This window comes from Aythya fuligula, chromosome 1 (genome assembly GCF_009819795.1).
Source record: "Aythya fuligula isolate bAytFul2 chromosome 1, bAytFul2.pri, whole genome shotgun sequence".
Lineage (NCBI taxonomy): Eukaryota > Metazoa > Chordata > Aves > Anseriformes > Anatidae > Aythya > Aythya fuligula.
In genome coordinates, this window is record NC_045559.1 from 22,953,716 (window position 1) to 22,966,885 (window position 13,170).

A 13,170-nucleotide genomic window follows, 5' to 3' on the forward strand; every position below is an offset into this window, starting at 1 on the left:
ATATAAAGACGCGATTAGTCAAAATGCTTTCTTGGAAATCACTAGAAATTATTAAATACTTATACAGTCATCAGCTTAGTCATTTTAATAAATCCGAATTTTTAACCTCTATTAGCCTATTAACTCTAACTTTTAACATATAATTTCAGATGTACTACAAATGATCTGTGGCCCATAACTGTCAGAATTTGGCTTATGTTCATAAAAATCTACTGCAAAATCAAGTGCTGCTGTCAAAAGCAAGAGTAAAAGGAGCAAAAATGGGCTCTATTTAGCTATGGAAGCATATAGAAACAGTTTTGATTATTCTGCTCTTTTACAGTAGATCTCAAACAAAATGAAAGCTAACCCTTTTTGAGAGCTGTATTATTTATAATCTGAGTATATACTTCACATTTAACATTGTATCAGCAGCCTATGAAATGTCTCATGCTTAACTTCACAAACATATAGAAACCACTTCTATAATTGCGAGAGCCTGATTGTAGCACAATCTTCCCTCTATTGTATTACAAGACATCGCAACAAAGTAAAGTTGGACAGGTAGCATTTTCAATATTGCCTGTAGACTTAACTGTCATTGCAACACACATGTTTAAAAACACATTTGAAAACATTGCCCATCATTTTCAACTGGCTCCAAAAATTTGGAAGAAAAAAATAAAAAATAAAAAAAATAATAAAAAAGCTTGAGGCCAGTTTCCTAAAGGAAAGGTGAAGTTCTGATCTTTCTGAATTGAATGGAAAGTTTTCATTATTTGTGGTTGGATTAGCATTTCAGTTGTTTTGGGGGCTTTCAAGAATTCCTGAACTTGTTATGAGCATGGGCACCAGTTATCTGTAGACTCTTAGCAATCCTACCTTTCAATACATGAGATCAAGAATGATAAGGCTGCCATGCTGTTATTTATGAATTTTCATTTAATAGTGAAAGCTCTGAACATGATTTACTGAAAGTCATACCATGAGCAGAATTCTTTCTTTACTTTTTCCTCTGCAGAGGTATTATTTGCTACTATGATACACATAAATTGCAGCACATTTCATGATTACCTCAAGTAACACAAGAACATACTGTATATACTTACTAGAACATTAAAATCACATTCCGATTTAATGTAATTAAATATAGTGTTCATCTAGCTTCTCAATTGACTGTAATATTCTACTGCAGAAACTGGATAATTTCTTGAAGACAAATGAGTAACTGAAGAGTAAGATGCTTATCACTGACAAAACAGTATCAGAAATCACATTTCAGGATAACCCTATGACAGACCCAGAAACTATTTTGTTGACACATACCGTTGGGATCTAACTTATTTCATCAAAATTCTGGTTATGTACAGCTTCTCCTTCATTTTTCTCCTTTGATTGTGTGCAGGACAGCACACACAAAACTCAGATTCTTCAGGTTTGAGGTGACATAATTAAAAAAGTAATAGCAAATGAATAAAAGGTAGCTAGGAACAGAAGCAGTAAAAGATGAAAGAATTAAAATAGGAAGATAAATAATGATTTAAATGACTCAGGAATACAACTCAATGCTTTCAAATTATTTTAGTTTATCTATAATATATACACTTTCCACTCTTTCACTTCACAATGATTGTAATTGCTAAGCAGATCTTTAACAGACATGAAAACAGAAACACAACAGCAATGAGAAGCACAACAGCAGGTTAAAACAGAATTCCCTCACTTTGCATTTTCTGTTTCTAGATGTTTTCTGTCTTACCAATAAGGAGCTTTAAAAATGTTCTATTCTTGATTGTATCCTTCAGTGCTTTAGCAAGTTGTTGTGTGTTTTTTTTTTGTTGTTGTTAATGCATTCTTAATTATGATCAAAAGTGTTGTTTTGAATATGTAGATTTCAAAATAAACATTATAAAACATAAAGTATTTCACCAGAAATGCTTGCTTGACAGAACTTAATAGGCTAAAGAACAGAGTTGATTTCTCCAAAACTTTTGATAGAAACAAGACTTGAGCAAGTAACACTCATTTCAGCCTATCAACTCTGCTGCGACTGGCTTTTCAGATAGCCAGATCATTTATCCTCCAGGCAATCAGTCATGCTTAAATTTCTGGATCCACCTTAGCTCTGATTGCTTTCCCCACTGTTTGCAAGGTACCAGTTTAGTTCACCAGACAAAGAGATGGAAAACGTATTTTGTTTGCTTTGCACCAAAACACATATAAGAAAGTTGGGAGTTTTTGGCTGTCCATAAGTGAATTGGCACATCAAAAGTTATTAAGGAAATTCTTCATTCGGTCAGCTCCAATACGCCATATTGGAAGTGTTTTCATTTTAGAAGTAACTGGATAAAATCAGAGGACTATAAGTAGCCAGGAAAGACTTAGCACCATTAAGCACACTATTCACTATTTTTTTTTCCACATAGCAAAAATAATCAATGAAAATAATCAATCCTGTAATGGCAAGGTCCAAATAGTATTTTTGCATATAACCAAGCACATATATTAATGTCCAGTGGAAGGTATAGGATTAAAATTTATGGAGAACAGTGATGACCTAAAGGAAAAATGTTTCAGGAAAGGTTGTCAGCAATACAAATTAGTATGAAACATAAACATTAGTGAATCCCCCTGCAGAATTATTGAATATGGATGGACTTAAGCTCCAATTTTTGAATCATCTTTTAAAGTGTAACTGTAATGCTTCAGGTGAGTTGACTAAAGCAGATCCAAAAGGTGAGGATGTTGTGGAGGAAAAGATTCAAACGTATGGAGAGGATAAAATGGTTTATTGTGAGGCTTCCTGAGTCACTGCGTGAGGAGAAACAACAGAAGGACAATGGGTGGACGCGCAGGCCCGCCCGGTGAGGAGGCAGAAGGGAGGAGCCAACTCAGCTCCCTTACCATGGAGAAAGATCAAACCCCCCGCCAACCTTCCCGCCCTACCCGCCCCCTCGCGGGCACCAGCTGAGGGCAACGCCTTCACTCCTGCACATAGCGCATGCTCGCACTTCCACTCAGCGCTACCAGTGCGCATGCGCGATGCTCTAGGCATGCGCTCAGTGCCAGCAGTCGAGAAAGCCGGGCGGAAGTGTTAGCGGCGGACGGTGGCGCGCCGCGCCGGCGAGGAGGTACGGGAGGGGCGCGGAGCGGGGCTCCGCGGGAGCAAGGGGAGGGCGGCGGGCGGCGCCAGGAGGGCTCCGCGGGGGCTCCGCTGCGGCTCCGCTGCGGCTCCGCTGCGGCTCCGCTGCCGCTCCGCTGCCCGGTGCGGCACCGGCCGGCACCGTGCGCAGCTTCCCTCCCTACATACCCGCTCCCTGTCTCTCCTGCGGGAATTCAGCCCCCGCTTTGGCAAACCTAATGCTTTAGGGCTTCACAGTGTGTGTGTATATACATATACACACATATATATATATATATATATACATATACAAATATATATATATATACATATACACACACATGTACTGTGTATACATATATATATATATATACACTGTTATATATATGCCCTATATACAGTAAATATATTCTGTTTTATCTTCTCCTAGTTCTACTTAAACTTCTTACACACAAAGTACATAGAAAACAAAGTTTCACTTCATAACACATCTAATCTAACACTAAGTTCTTGCTTTTAAACATCCTGGCTTCTTGCACTTGCTGGATGGCCTCTGAAATAGTTACAGGTCACATAAGGAATAGACCTGCTGCCCTGTTGTCTTAAGCTCTGTTCATATTGCAGCTGGTGGCTGCTTTCTAGAGCTGCAGTGTTTTTAGGTAAAAGGCAGCATAACAATCCATTTTCCTCAGGTTGAATTTGTTCATTACTATTTTTAAACAATCTGGTTGGTACTTTGTAATCTGAAGTGAATAAAGTAAAGGAGTTGGTGTTTGTTTATTTTTAAGAACTCTAGTTTTGTGCTAGTGATGGCAAATACCAGCTCTGTTTGAGTAAAAATGGCCTAGGACTTATTTCCAGAGACTTGCACCTGAAAACCTGTACCAGCATCAAGCTGAAGTCTGATGGTCAAGGGGATAAAGTGTGTCACACTTCTGACTTGTTTTTCCTTTTGTTTTAGTTAGCTGTTGTATTTTTTCCCTCAAGGAATGCTCAATGACATTACAAGTTACTAGACTGTGTTAAAAAAATGTCCAAGCTACATATTTTTGTCTTTTTGAGTGCTTACAGCGGCATTTTAACTGACCACATCAATTAGATCCTGGTGTTCATGGTTGTTCCTTCATTCTTTATGACTTTTTGGTGAGATTTCCTCCACAGATCTGCACAACCATGTGTTTATTCTCTGATTTGGGGAATGACTTCCAGTAGCTCACTGCAAGTAGCATCTGCTTTAATAAATAACAAATCTCATCATGCATTTGCTGCAGCTTCCTTATCCCAAAACATTAATTCTCTTTATGGCATTTTCATATGTCAGTGAAATATTTCTTGGTTATAGAGAAAGAAATAATCTTTCTAAGTCACCTCTTGCTTCTTGGGATTTCTTTTTTTCTGCTCCAGAACTGATCTCTTACTAGTTCTGAAAGAAAAATTGTGTACTTGAGGAGGGTACACAGGAACAATCCCTAAGTTGTAGCGATAGCCGAAGTTAGGAGCCAGTAGTGCATATGTTTGGCTTGAACAAAGGTTAAATATTGGGTGTATCTGTGTAATCCAGGAAAAATAGTAATTGTCTTCTATCCGCTGCACTGGATTGATATACTATTAGGTATAGTAAAACAGATCCAACTTCAATTTCCTCCTTCAGGAAGTTAATTCTGGAGTCAAGATGGAGAATATTAATGTATTTAATTTTCAATCTTGTTCTTTTCAGGATTAATGGCAATTTAATTCTTCAGACTTGTAGTGTTCAGGGTGTAGTTGTATTGTCTCTAGTATGGCATTTATATTCTGAATTTTGTACTGGAGGTACTTGAAAGTACACTAAGTAAGTTTGCAGGTGATACTAAATTGGGAGGAGCTGTTGACTCCAAAGTTGAAATTGATCCATGAGTGTGCCCTGGCAGCCAGGAGGAACAGACATACCCTGGGGCACATCAGGCCCAGCACTGCCAGCCGGGCGAGGGAAGGGATTGTCCTGCTCTGCTCTGCACTGTGTGGCCTCACCTCCAGCACTATGTATATGGTTGGGTGCCACAGTATAAGAAGGACATAAAACTATTGGATAGCCTCCAAAGGAGGGCTATGAAGATGGTGAAAGGCCTAGAGGGTAAGATGTATGAGGAGCAGCTGAGGTCCCTTGGTTTGTTCAGCCCAGAGCAGAGCAGGCTGAGGGGAGGCCTCATGGCGGCCTGCAGCTCCCTCACGAGGGGAGCGGAGGGGCAGGCGCTGAGCTCTGCTCTCTGGGGACAGCGACAGGACCTGAGGGAACGGCATGGAGCTGGGACAGGGGAGGGTCAGGCTGGGGGTTAGGGAAAGGTTCTGCACCCAGAGGGTGGTCGGGCACTGGGACAGGCTGCCCAGTGCAGTGGGCACAGCACCGAGTTGCTGGAGTTCAAGGAGCGTTCAGACAGTGCTCTCAGACCTGACTTCTGGGTGGTCCTGTGTGGAGTCAGGAGTTGGACTCAATGATCCTTTGAGGTCCCTTCCAGCTCAACATATTCTATGGTTTATGACTTGTCAGTATGAAGAAAAAGTGATAAAGATTGGCTAAAAATCATATTATTTACAATTTAGGATCCTATTAGGGGCTTGGTTTCTCTGTTTGTTTAAGTATGTGTTCTGATTCCCTTTTTGGAGGGAATAACAGAATTGTGGTATTTCAGAGAACTAGACATGAAAGACAAGTATGTTGGACCAATTGAGCAAATAAATGCAATGGGAAGAAGTCTTGTTTTGTGATCACTTTGTCTTCTCTTCCAGGAAATGCTTGTTTCTCTTGATCTGGGGTGAAGAAAACAGGACATTAACTGTGACTGTCTTTGTGCTATTTTCTTTATGTTACTTGTTACATTATGTGTTCCTTGTATTTACTTAGAGATATGAGGTCAGTGGGTCATCATTCCATTACTAGTGAACTGTTATTTCTGACTTGCTATCATCTGTGAAAATTTAGTTGATCTTCATTGAATCCTAAGGATTCTCCTTGCTCAAAAAGAATTGTACAAAAGAATTAAGCAGCTTGTATATCCAGAATGTACGTGGAGTGATTCCTGCTTGTAACAGGTTGACTTGACCTGTCCGTCACTGCTAATAAGATGTTTTGCAGCGGTAGAATGTTCCCTGGGGCTTTCAACTATTAAGGCATGTTGGTACCTTTAATTTAACATTGACAGGGGATGAGAACATTTTTGTGTACTAAGCTTGTGACCTACAGCTTTTTGTGCTGAAAACTTGTAGCAACTTTCTACCCCTATATTATCCTAATTACGGTCTAAAATTTGCTATTTCATGTTGCTTAAAGAGGTGTGAAAGAAGGGGAGAAACAGTGATGAATTAACTTGATTGTAAGAACAATTTGCAGTTCTTATGTGCCTTTCTTAGAAAAAAAAAATTCTTAATTTTCTGTTGTTTCTGTGTCTCACTCATGTTGTGCTGGCGTTCAGGTCAGCAGTTTCGTATTGTTGGTGTTTGTATGGTATTAACTACAATTGTAGCTGCAGCTTGTGGTGTTTTAATGATTTTCAACGCGCATTAAGCAGTGATACAGATAATTTGAGAGTTTTCAGTTCTGTTGCTGAATTCTTTTGTACAATTCTTTTTGAGCAAGGAGAGTCCCTAGGATTCAATGAAGATCCAGTAATTTTTATATATATATATTTTTAATTTTAAGCTTGTTTTTGGGGTGTGCTGCAACTAAAAGGAAAAACTAATTAATTTCTTACTGATTTCTTACTGAACCTGACAGCTTTTGTTGTACACCAATTTCTTAGCTCCATAATTCAGGTTTTAGATCTTTACAGTCTTAGGTTGCAAGTGAGAAGAATGAGTTAAAGTCCTTCTTGACATTATTATTAATCACATTAAAATATAAGAATCTCTTTGCCTTCTTTCTGGACCTCAACATAAAGGCGTGCTGTGCTTGCAGTATTTTGGTGGAATATGCCCTCATTCCAGAAGAACAAATTTCTAGAGTAACTGTTTATTTTTGTTGAAGGCTAACCTTTGTTCAAAGCTGCTTCTATCAGGCAATCGTTTTCTGGTGTACCATGTTATTTTTTCTATGCTTTTGGAATGCATGTTAATGTTCCCTAGATGATTAAGATGGAACTAGTGGGCTGTAGTAGCAGAGTAGACTGCTCCCCTGTCAGAAATATAAAGTCTAGAAAATTAGTAGGTAGAAAATCAATTATAGAGCAGAGCAGCACGTGAATGTTGAACCCATAGCTATCTTCAGTTACTTTCCACTTGCTTAAAAAATGATAGATAGCACTTTTTCTGGGTTTGTTTACAAGGTGTAAGCTTTTGTATAGCTCTCTGATTATTAAAATTATTAAGCTTTTTGGTCGCTCTATCTCTGTATTTTTGTCATTTTTAGCTATCGGAAGGCAATAGGTGTTTTCAGTTTGTGGGAACAGAAATGTTGTTTTTGCAGAGTTACCTTGTTTAGAGGAAAGGAATGTGGTATTGAGATATGCTTACAGTGATAAGAAAGTTTAGCAGGTGACCTTGTAAAATGCAGACAACCAGACTACTTAAAGCAATTAGGTGAAAATCACGGTGTCAAGTCAGATAAGTGAATAAACATTACCACTTTAAACAGTAAAAATGTCAAACGAAATTTGAAATTTTACAGGCAGGCCGTGCATTGTCTGTGAAGCATCAGGTAGATTGTGAACCTGGATTACCCACTCAATGGGGAAACATGGGAGGGTCCTGTCATCAAAAAGTATATAAACTATGTTTTGGAATTAGTGGGCGCGCTCTCTTGCTTGCGGGGCGCCCACCACTGCAATCACAAATTACTACTTCACTGAGAGCCTTGCCTGAGCCTAAGTTATTGGCTACGGAGTGTTTCTCACAAGTTCACTGCCTACTTTCCTGTGTGAGTATGTTTTGCTGCCATCCCGTTTTTCTGCTGTTGAGAGTGTCCTGTGATGCTGTCTACCTTTCTTACAGCCTCCTCGCCCCCTTCCTTATGAGAAGCTCTGTTTATGCCACTTACAGGATTCTTGAGCAGCAGATTCAAATTGGAGTGATTCCTGTCAGTGTTACGCAGACAGCCTTTTCAGAGCAACAGAGATACTCGACAGACTTATCTTCACTTAGCTGCTATTCACAACAGCTCTGAGTGCCAAGGACAGCACTAAAGATATTTGCACCTAGATTTTGGAAGCCAGGGCTTGCATCACTTCTGTTTTGAAAACTTGCTTTTGTAGCTCTTGGAGCTGCAGTGTGTGTGTACATACACACCCACGCCTTTGTGTTTTAATTGCAGAGAACAAAAATCTGGGAACTTCGGTGTTTAGCTGTTAAAATACATGACCTTATTTATATATGTATAGAAATTCAAGATCTGGAAAAAGAAAAAAAAAAAATCTACACAACTTGTTTTCTACTTGGATGTTATTTACATATATACTCCCACAATTAGGTAATTTGTTAAGTAGTGTAAATAATACGGGCATGTACCACTGCATCAACTTGCATACGTCTCCTTTTCAGAAATTTTCCTTTGTAATTTTGAAGACACGTGCAGAATATTCATTCAATTGAAATAAATGGTAAAGGATTTTTTTTTTTAAAGGAAAGTAAGGGGGCCGTAGAATTTAAGGGTAGCCATCAGAAAGAGTCGAGTTTTTAAACCTGAATACCTTTATTTATTTTGATTTAACAGTGGTCTTTGAATTATAACAAAATACATCTTGCTTTTATATGTCTCTGGGAAAACAACAACAGCAACAACACAGAAACATCTATGTAATTGTTCAAGTACCGTAACAGAGAGAAATTTAAGAAGTGCTAATTTGTTATGTTGTACGTCTCCCTAGCTCATTCTGATGTTGCTTGATGAAGAGCAACATCGCTGATTAACTTTGAAGTTGACTGTTTTCAGGTGAAATGGATTGGCCTCTCAGGCTGCCAGAACGTAGTGTGAAGTAGATACTTTTGACTGGAAAGCTTTTTAAGAGTTTTAGTTGCTGTTTTCATTAGAGGCTTGAAATCCTAGCCAGGTAATGATGACATTATCTGTGTTTTCAAACATGAACCAAGACAAAGGCATCAGAGATGTTGCACAGGACACGTAAACCCTCGTAGCTCTGTAGTTAAAGCAGTCTACAGAGAGGGCAGAGCATATGCATCTTTGCACCTGGGTTTTGCCCCTCCTTTAGCTCAAGTAGGAACTGAAACCTGAATCTGGTGCTGTACCTGGCAGCCTTGGAATGAGCTCCTGTTGTCATCTTCTGAGTGATACAAAGCCTTCTTGTTTTGTGGGCACTGGGGAGGAAGCTACAGAGGAAGAAGTTGCTGGCTGACATTTGTTGCAAAGTAGGGGATTATATATTGTGTGCCAGGGAGATGCATGGCACTGTGGCCTTGTTACTCTCCTGTTACTGAGTCTCGGGATTTCAAGTGGATGCTTAGTTATCTGAAGTAGATGTGGGACTGGTTTTCAAAGTCTAAGCTACAAATTTAGACTAGACACTGAAGTCAGGCACTAGTGTTTTTCCCATGAGATACCATAGTTACCAGACTCTCTACGATGTGTTTTGTGTTTAAATGCATACTTAGTTTCCTAGATGCAATAGGAAAGCAGAAGAAACCAGAGGCTGTTTTGTTATTATTGCTTTCTTAAATGTTAGCAGAAAAGCTAATGTTGCTAGTGGAGGGTTAACTGCTGTTTTACAAATTGTCTGTTAGACAAGAATAAGGCTGCTAGAGAGTTTCAGCAGGAAGAAGAAGGAGCTGTTCAGTAATAGAGAAATAGTACATGGAATAGGATGGCTTTGGGTACTGGCGTGGCAGTAAGGTGAAGAACCTGTTTTTTGTTTGTTTGTTTGTTTTAAAAAATATCTGTAGTATTTCTGAGTGTCTGCTCCTATTTTCATGGGCTTATGTTTATAATTTACCACCTACTGGTCTTTCCCCTCAGGAAATGTTAGGAATGGTTTGGGCAATGGCTTCCCATTTCCATTTCATTGTAAGGGAGCACTCTGTAAGAATTCAGTCTGCTTAGCATTGAATAAGCACTTCTGAACTGAAATGAGAACGTATTTTAAGCTTTTATTTAGTAGCACACCAGGTTTTGTGTTCCTTCCAGAGTAGGAAATACTTAATATTTTTTTGTATGTTTTTCACTGTCATATAGAGATTGCTAAAACTGTCTGAAATAAGGACTATGACTATAATCTTGCCAAATGGGTTTTTTAGAAATAGAAAGTATTGTTACGTAGCTTATTAAAACTTACTGAAAATTGAAGATTGAAAGTGCTGTGACTTTTCTACAGATAACACTTTAAACAGAAAATTTACAACAGGAAAAAAACAACAACAACAAAACCAACAAATACACTAAGTCAAAAAGAATGAGATGACCAAATAATGAGCAATAAAAAGTAGCAAAAACTACTTACTGCTATATCATGTTTGTATTTTTTTTTATGTGTAACTTTGCTCTTCTCCCTCTCTCCCGTTCTTATTATCATAACAATAACATCACCAATAATTTGTTTCATCGACTTAAGGCACAGTGAGGACAAACAATAGAAGCTGAAGTCATACATTTCCCAGCTTTATTTTTAACGGTGCAGTGTTTAGCATTTGTAGAGGCCGATCTTATTTTCTTACTATTTTTTTCTTTAGAAAATGTTGTTCAATGTATCAAGTAAAGTCTACATAAGCATATTACATTTACCTTAGGTTGAACAGATACCTCATTTTGAAGCAGTCAACGTGTATTATACAGAATGCAGTGACTGTTTAGCTACAACCTGTGCTGTGGAAAGGGTCTCTTTATAATGAAGATTAATATATGATAAGCCACATACAAGGTAGAAGTTTTTAATGTAAGTCTTATTTCAGAAGGTATGGAAGTTGGCTTACATGACTGCTTTGACTATATTCTTCCCTTAGGAAGTGTTATCCCACGTGTTGCTGGTGCCTTCCAAGAGCACCAGGTGTGATTTTGGAGACCTGAGGAGGCTGATACAATTAATGCCACTGATCATTGCTCCACGTGTTGGAGTCAGCATAGGTAATAGCTGTCGAGGCAGCCTATCTGTGATTTAGGCAGCAACATAGATAGGAGCCATCAGCTGAGGGATCTGCTGTGTGTGTGGCTGTCATGAACAGCTCCCCATTTTTATAAGGACCTTTTATTTCTTTTGGTGGTCTTCTGTGCTTACAATAAAGAGCTTGGTAAGCATAGTCAGTTAACGTGTGATGACTTAGCTATTTTCTGATCTTAAATCTTCTGGGGTGTTTGTTCATTTGTTTGTTTTAATTTTGGGAGGGGGTTGAGGGACAAGGAAATCTTGCCAGTTGCACAAACTGCTTTGAAAATCAGTCATGCAAACATAATGCGTCTCCTGTGCATCTTCTTCTCCAAATTGCTGATGTACTGTTGCTGATCCAGCTGTAGTTGCACTTCTGCTTTTCACTTGGCAACAAGATTCTGCTTTGGCATTGCCATTCAAACTCCATCTTTGTTTTCTAATGTGTATTTCTGTGCATAAAGCATTCATTCTGTTTATCTTTTACATTCACCAGTTTTTAATCATGTATAAAGTATTATTTTGTTGCCATTTCCAGCACAATGAAATGTTTTCCAAATAAAAAAGTTACAGTGGAGGTCTATCACCAAGCAAATGTTATGTTCTTTCTTCCTGATGTTCATTGTACTGAGAGATGGGGCCAATCCCTCTGAAGATTTTTAGTCTTGTACAATAAAACTCTTGTGTTATGAAATAGATTTTCCAATTCAGAATAAATTGCATCTTCTAGTAATTCGTAGTTTGAACAAGCTGAGTAGCTTCAGGAGTCTGTTTCTCATTTTTGTTTAGATAAAGCAACCATGCCTGTTCAGCTGCTGAAGATCATTAAAGGAAAATCTGAGCCTCCATTACCAAGCCACTTGCAGAGGGAAGATTTAAAACATTTGCACGCAGGCTTGGATTATACCAACAAATACTTCCAGGTAACTTACTGACAAACAAATTTTGCTTTGAAATAATTCCTGCTTTATTGACAAGGGGCCAAAGTATTTTGACTCAGTTTGTGACTTACTGGTGCGATATGTTTATGTACATTTGTTGCATAGCTTTAAGTAACGTGGAATTATGACACTATTGGAGTTAGTTGCATTGTTGCTATTGAGTCCATTGGTCTGCAGTTCTGCCCCTTCCTCTTGCACGGTCAGGTTTAAATTTTATAAGAGGTTTTCATATATCAAAGAAATATATATATAAAAATATATTTTTCATTTTTTATGTACCCATATAAAAATACTTTATGCAGAAGACTGTGCTGAAAATTAAAGGTTTGAGGAAGGTTGTTTATTTTTTAAATAGTAACAAGCATCACCATCCTGTTAAAGATCAGATTTCTCAGTGATGTATTTTGAAACAGTTTTTTTTTTTTTCTTGCATGAAGCAATTCAGTAGCCAGTTTTATGAAAAGAGATCTCTGGCAACTACATGCATCAAGATATGTTCATTTTTTTAAATCATTATCAACTGCACATTATATATTCTCCAGGACTTCCAAATATATTTCGGTATATATTCAAAGTACAGTCCTAGTGTAGTAGTGTAATGCAGCAATATATTTTTTCATTCCTAAACCACATATGCTCTGTAAAATACAGTGCCAATTCTTGAGGGTTTTCTTTTTTAACCTGTTTAATTTTTTGTATGCGTGGTGCTGAAAATCCTGTTTACCATCCCTCACATTTAAGAGGCTAGAAATCGGCATCATCCCAGGCTTGTTTTCTGACTATTAAAAATAAAAGAAATTCTGGAGAAAACCTTAGGTGGTTTGCATCCTTAAAAAATGATGCAAATGTTTTAAAAGTATGAACAGAAGTGATTTCTGCATCCAAAAAGAACATTTTGCTTCCCCACCTGTATATTCCCAGTTCCAGTGTTAGTGCTTATCTAACTCTGTGATGACTCAGTTGAGAGAAATAAACTGGCAGGAAACTATCCGTATTACCAGGGTAGTTTTCAGCTGCTCTTCTTCTCTGGACTGGTTCGTTCTGGTGTCAAGGAGATGCCAGAAGTAAAGCA

At 38.2% G+C, this 13,170-nt stretch overlaps 1 protein-coding gene across 1 annotated transcript in view; it reads left to right on the top strand.

Moving 5' to 3' along the window:
- The first annotated feature begins 3,049 nt into the window (after nucleotides 1-3,049).
- Nucleotides 3,050-13,170, top strand: part of POT1 (protection of telomeres 1) — a 73,602-nt gene continuing 63,481 nt past the window's right edge. The window contains exons 1-2 of the mRNA XM_032205435.1: nucleotides 3,050-3,110; nucleotides 11,947-12,080. Of these exons, the coding sequence (XP_032061326.1) occupies nucleotides 11,958-12,080 (123 nt within the window). The 5' untranslated portion in view covers nucleotides 3,050-3,110; nucleotides 11,947-11,957. The remainder of the gene's footprint in view (nucleotides 3,111-11,946; nucleotides 12,081-13,170) is intronic.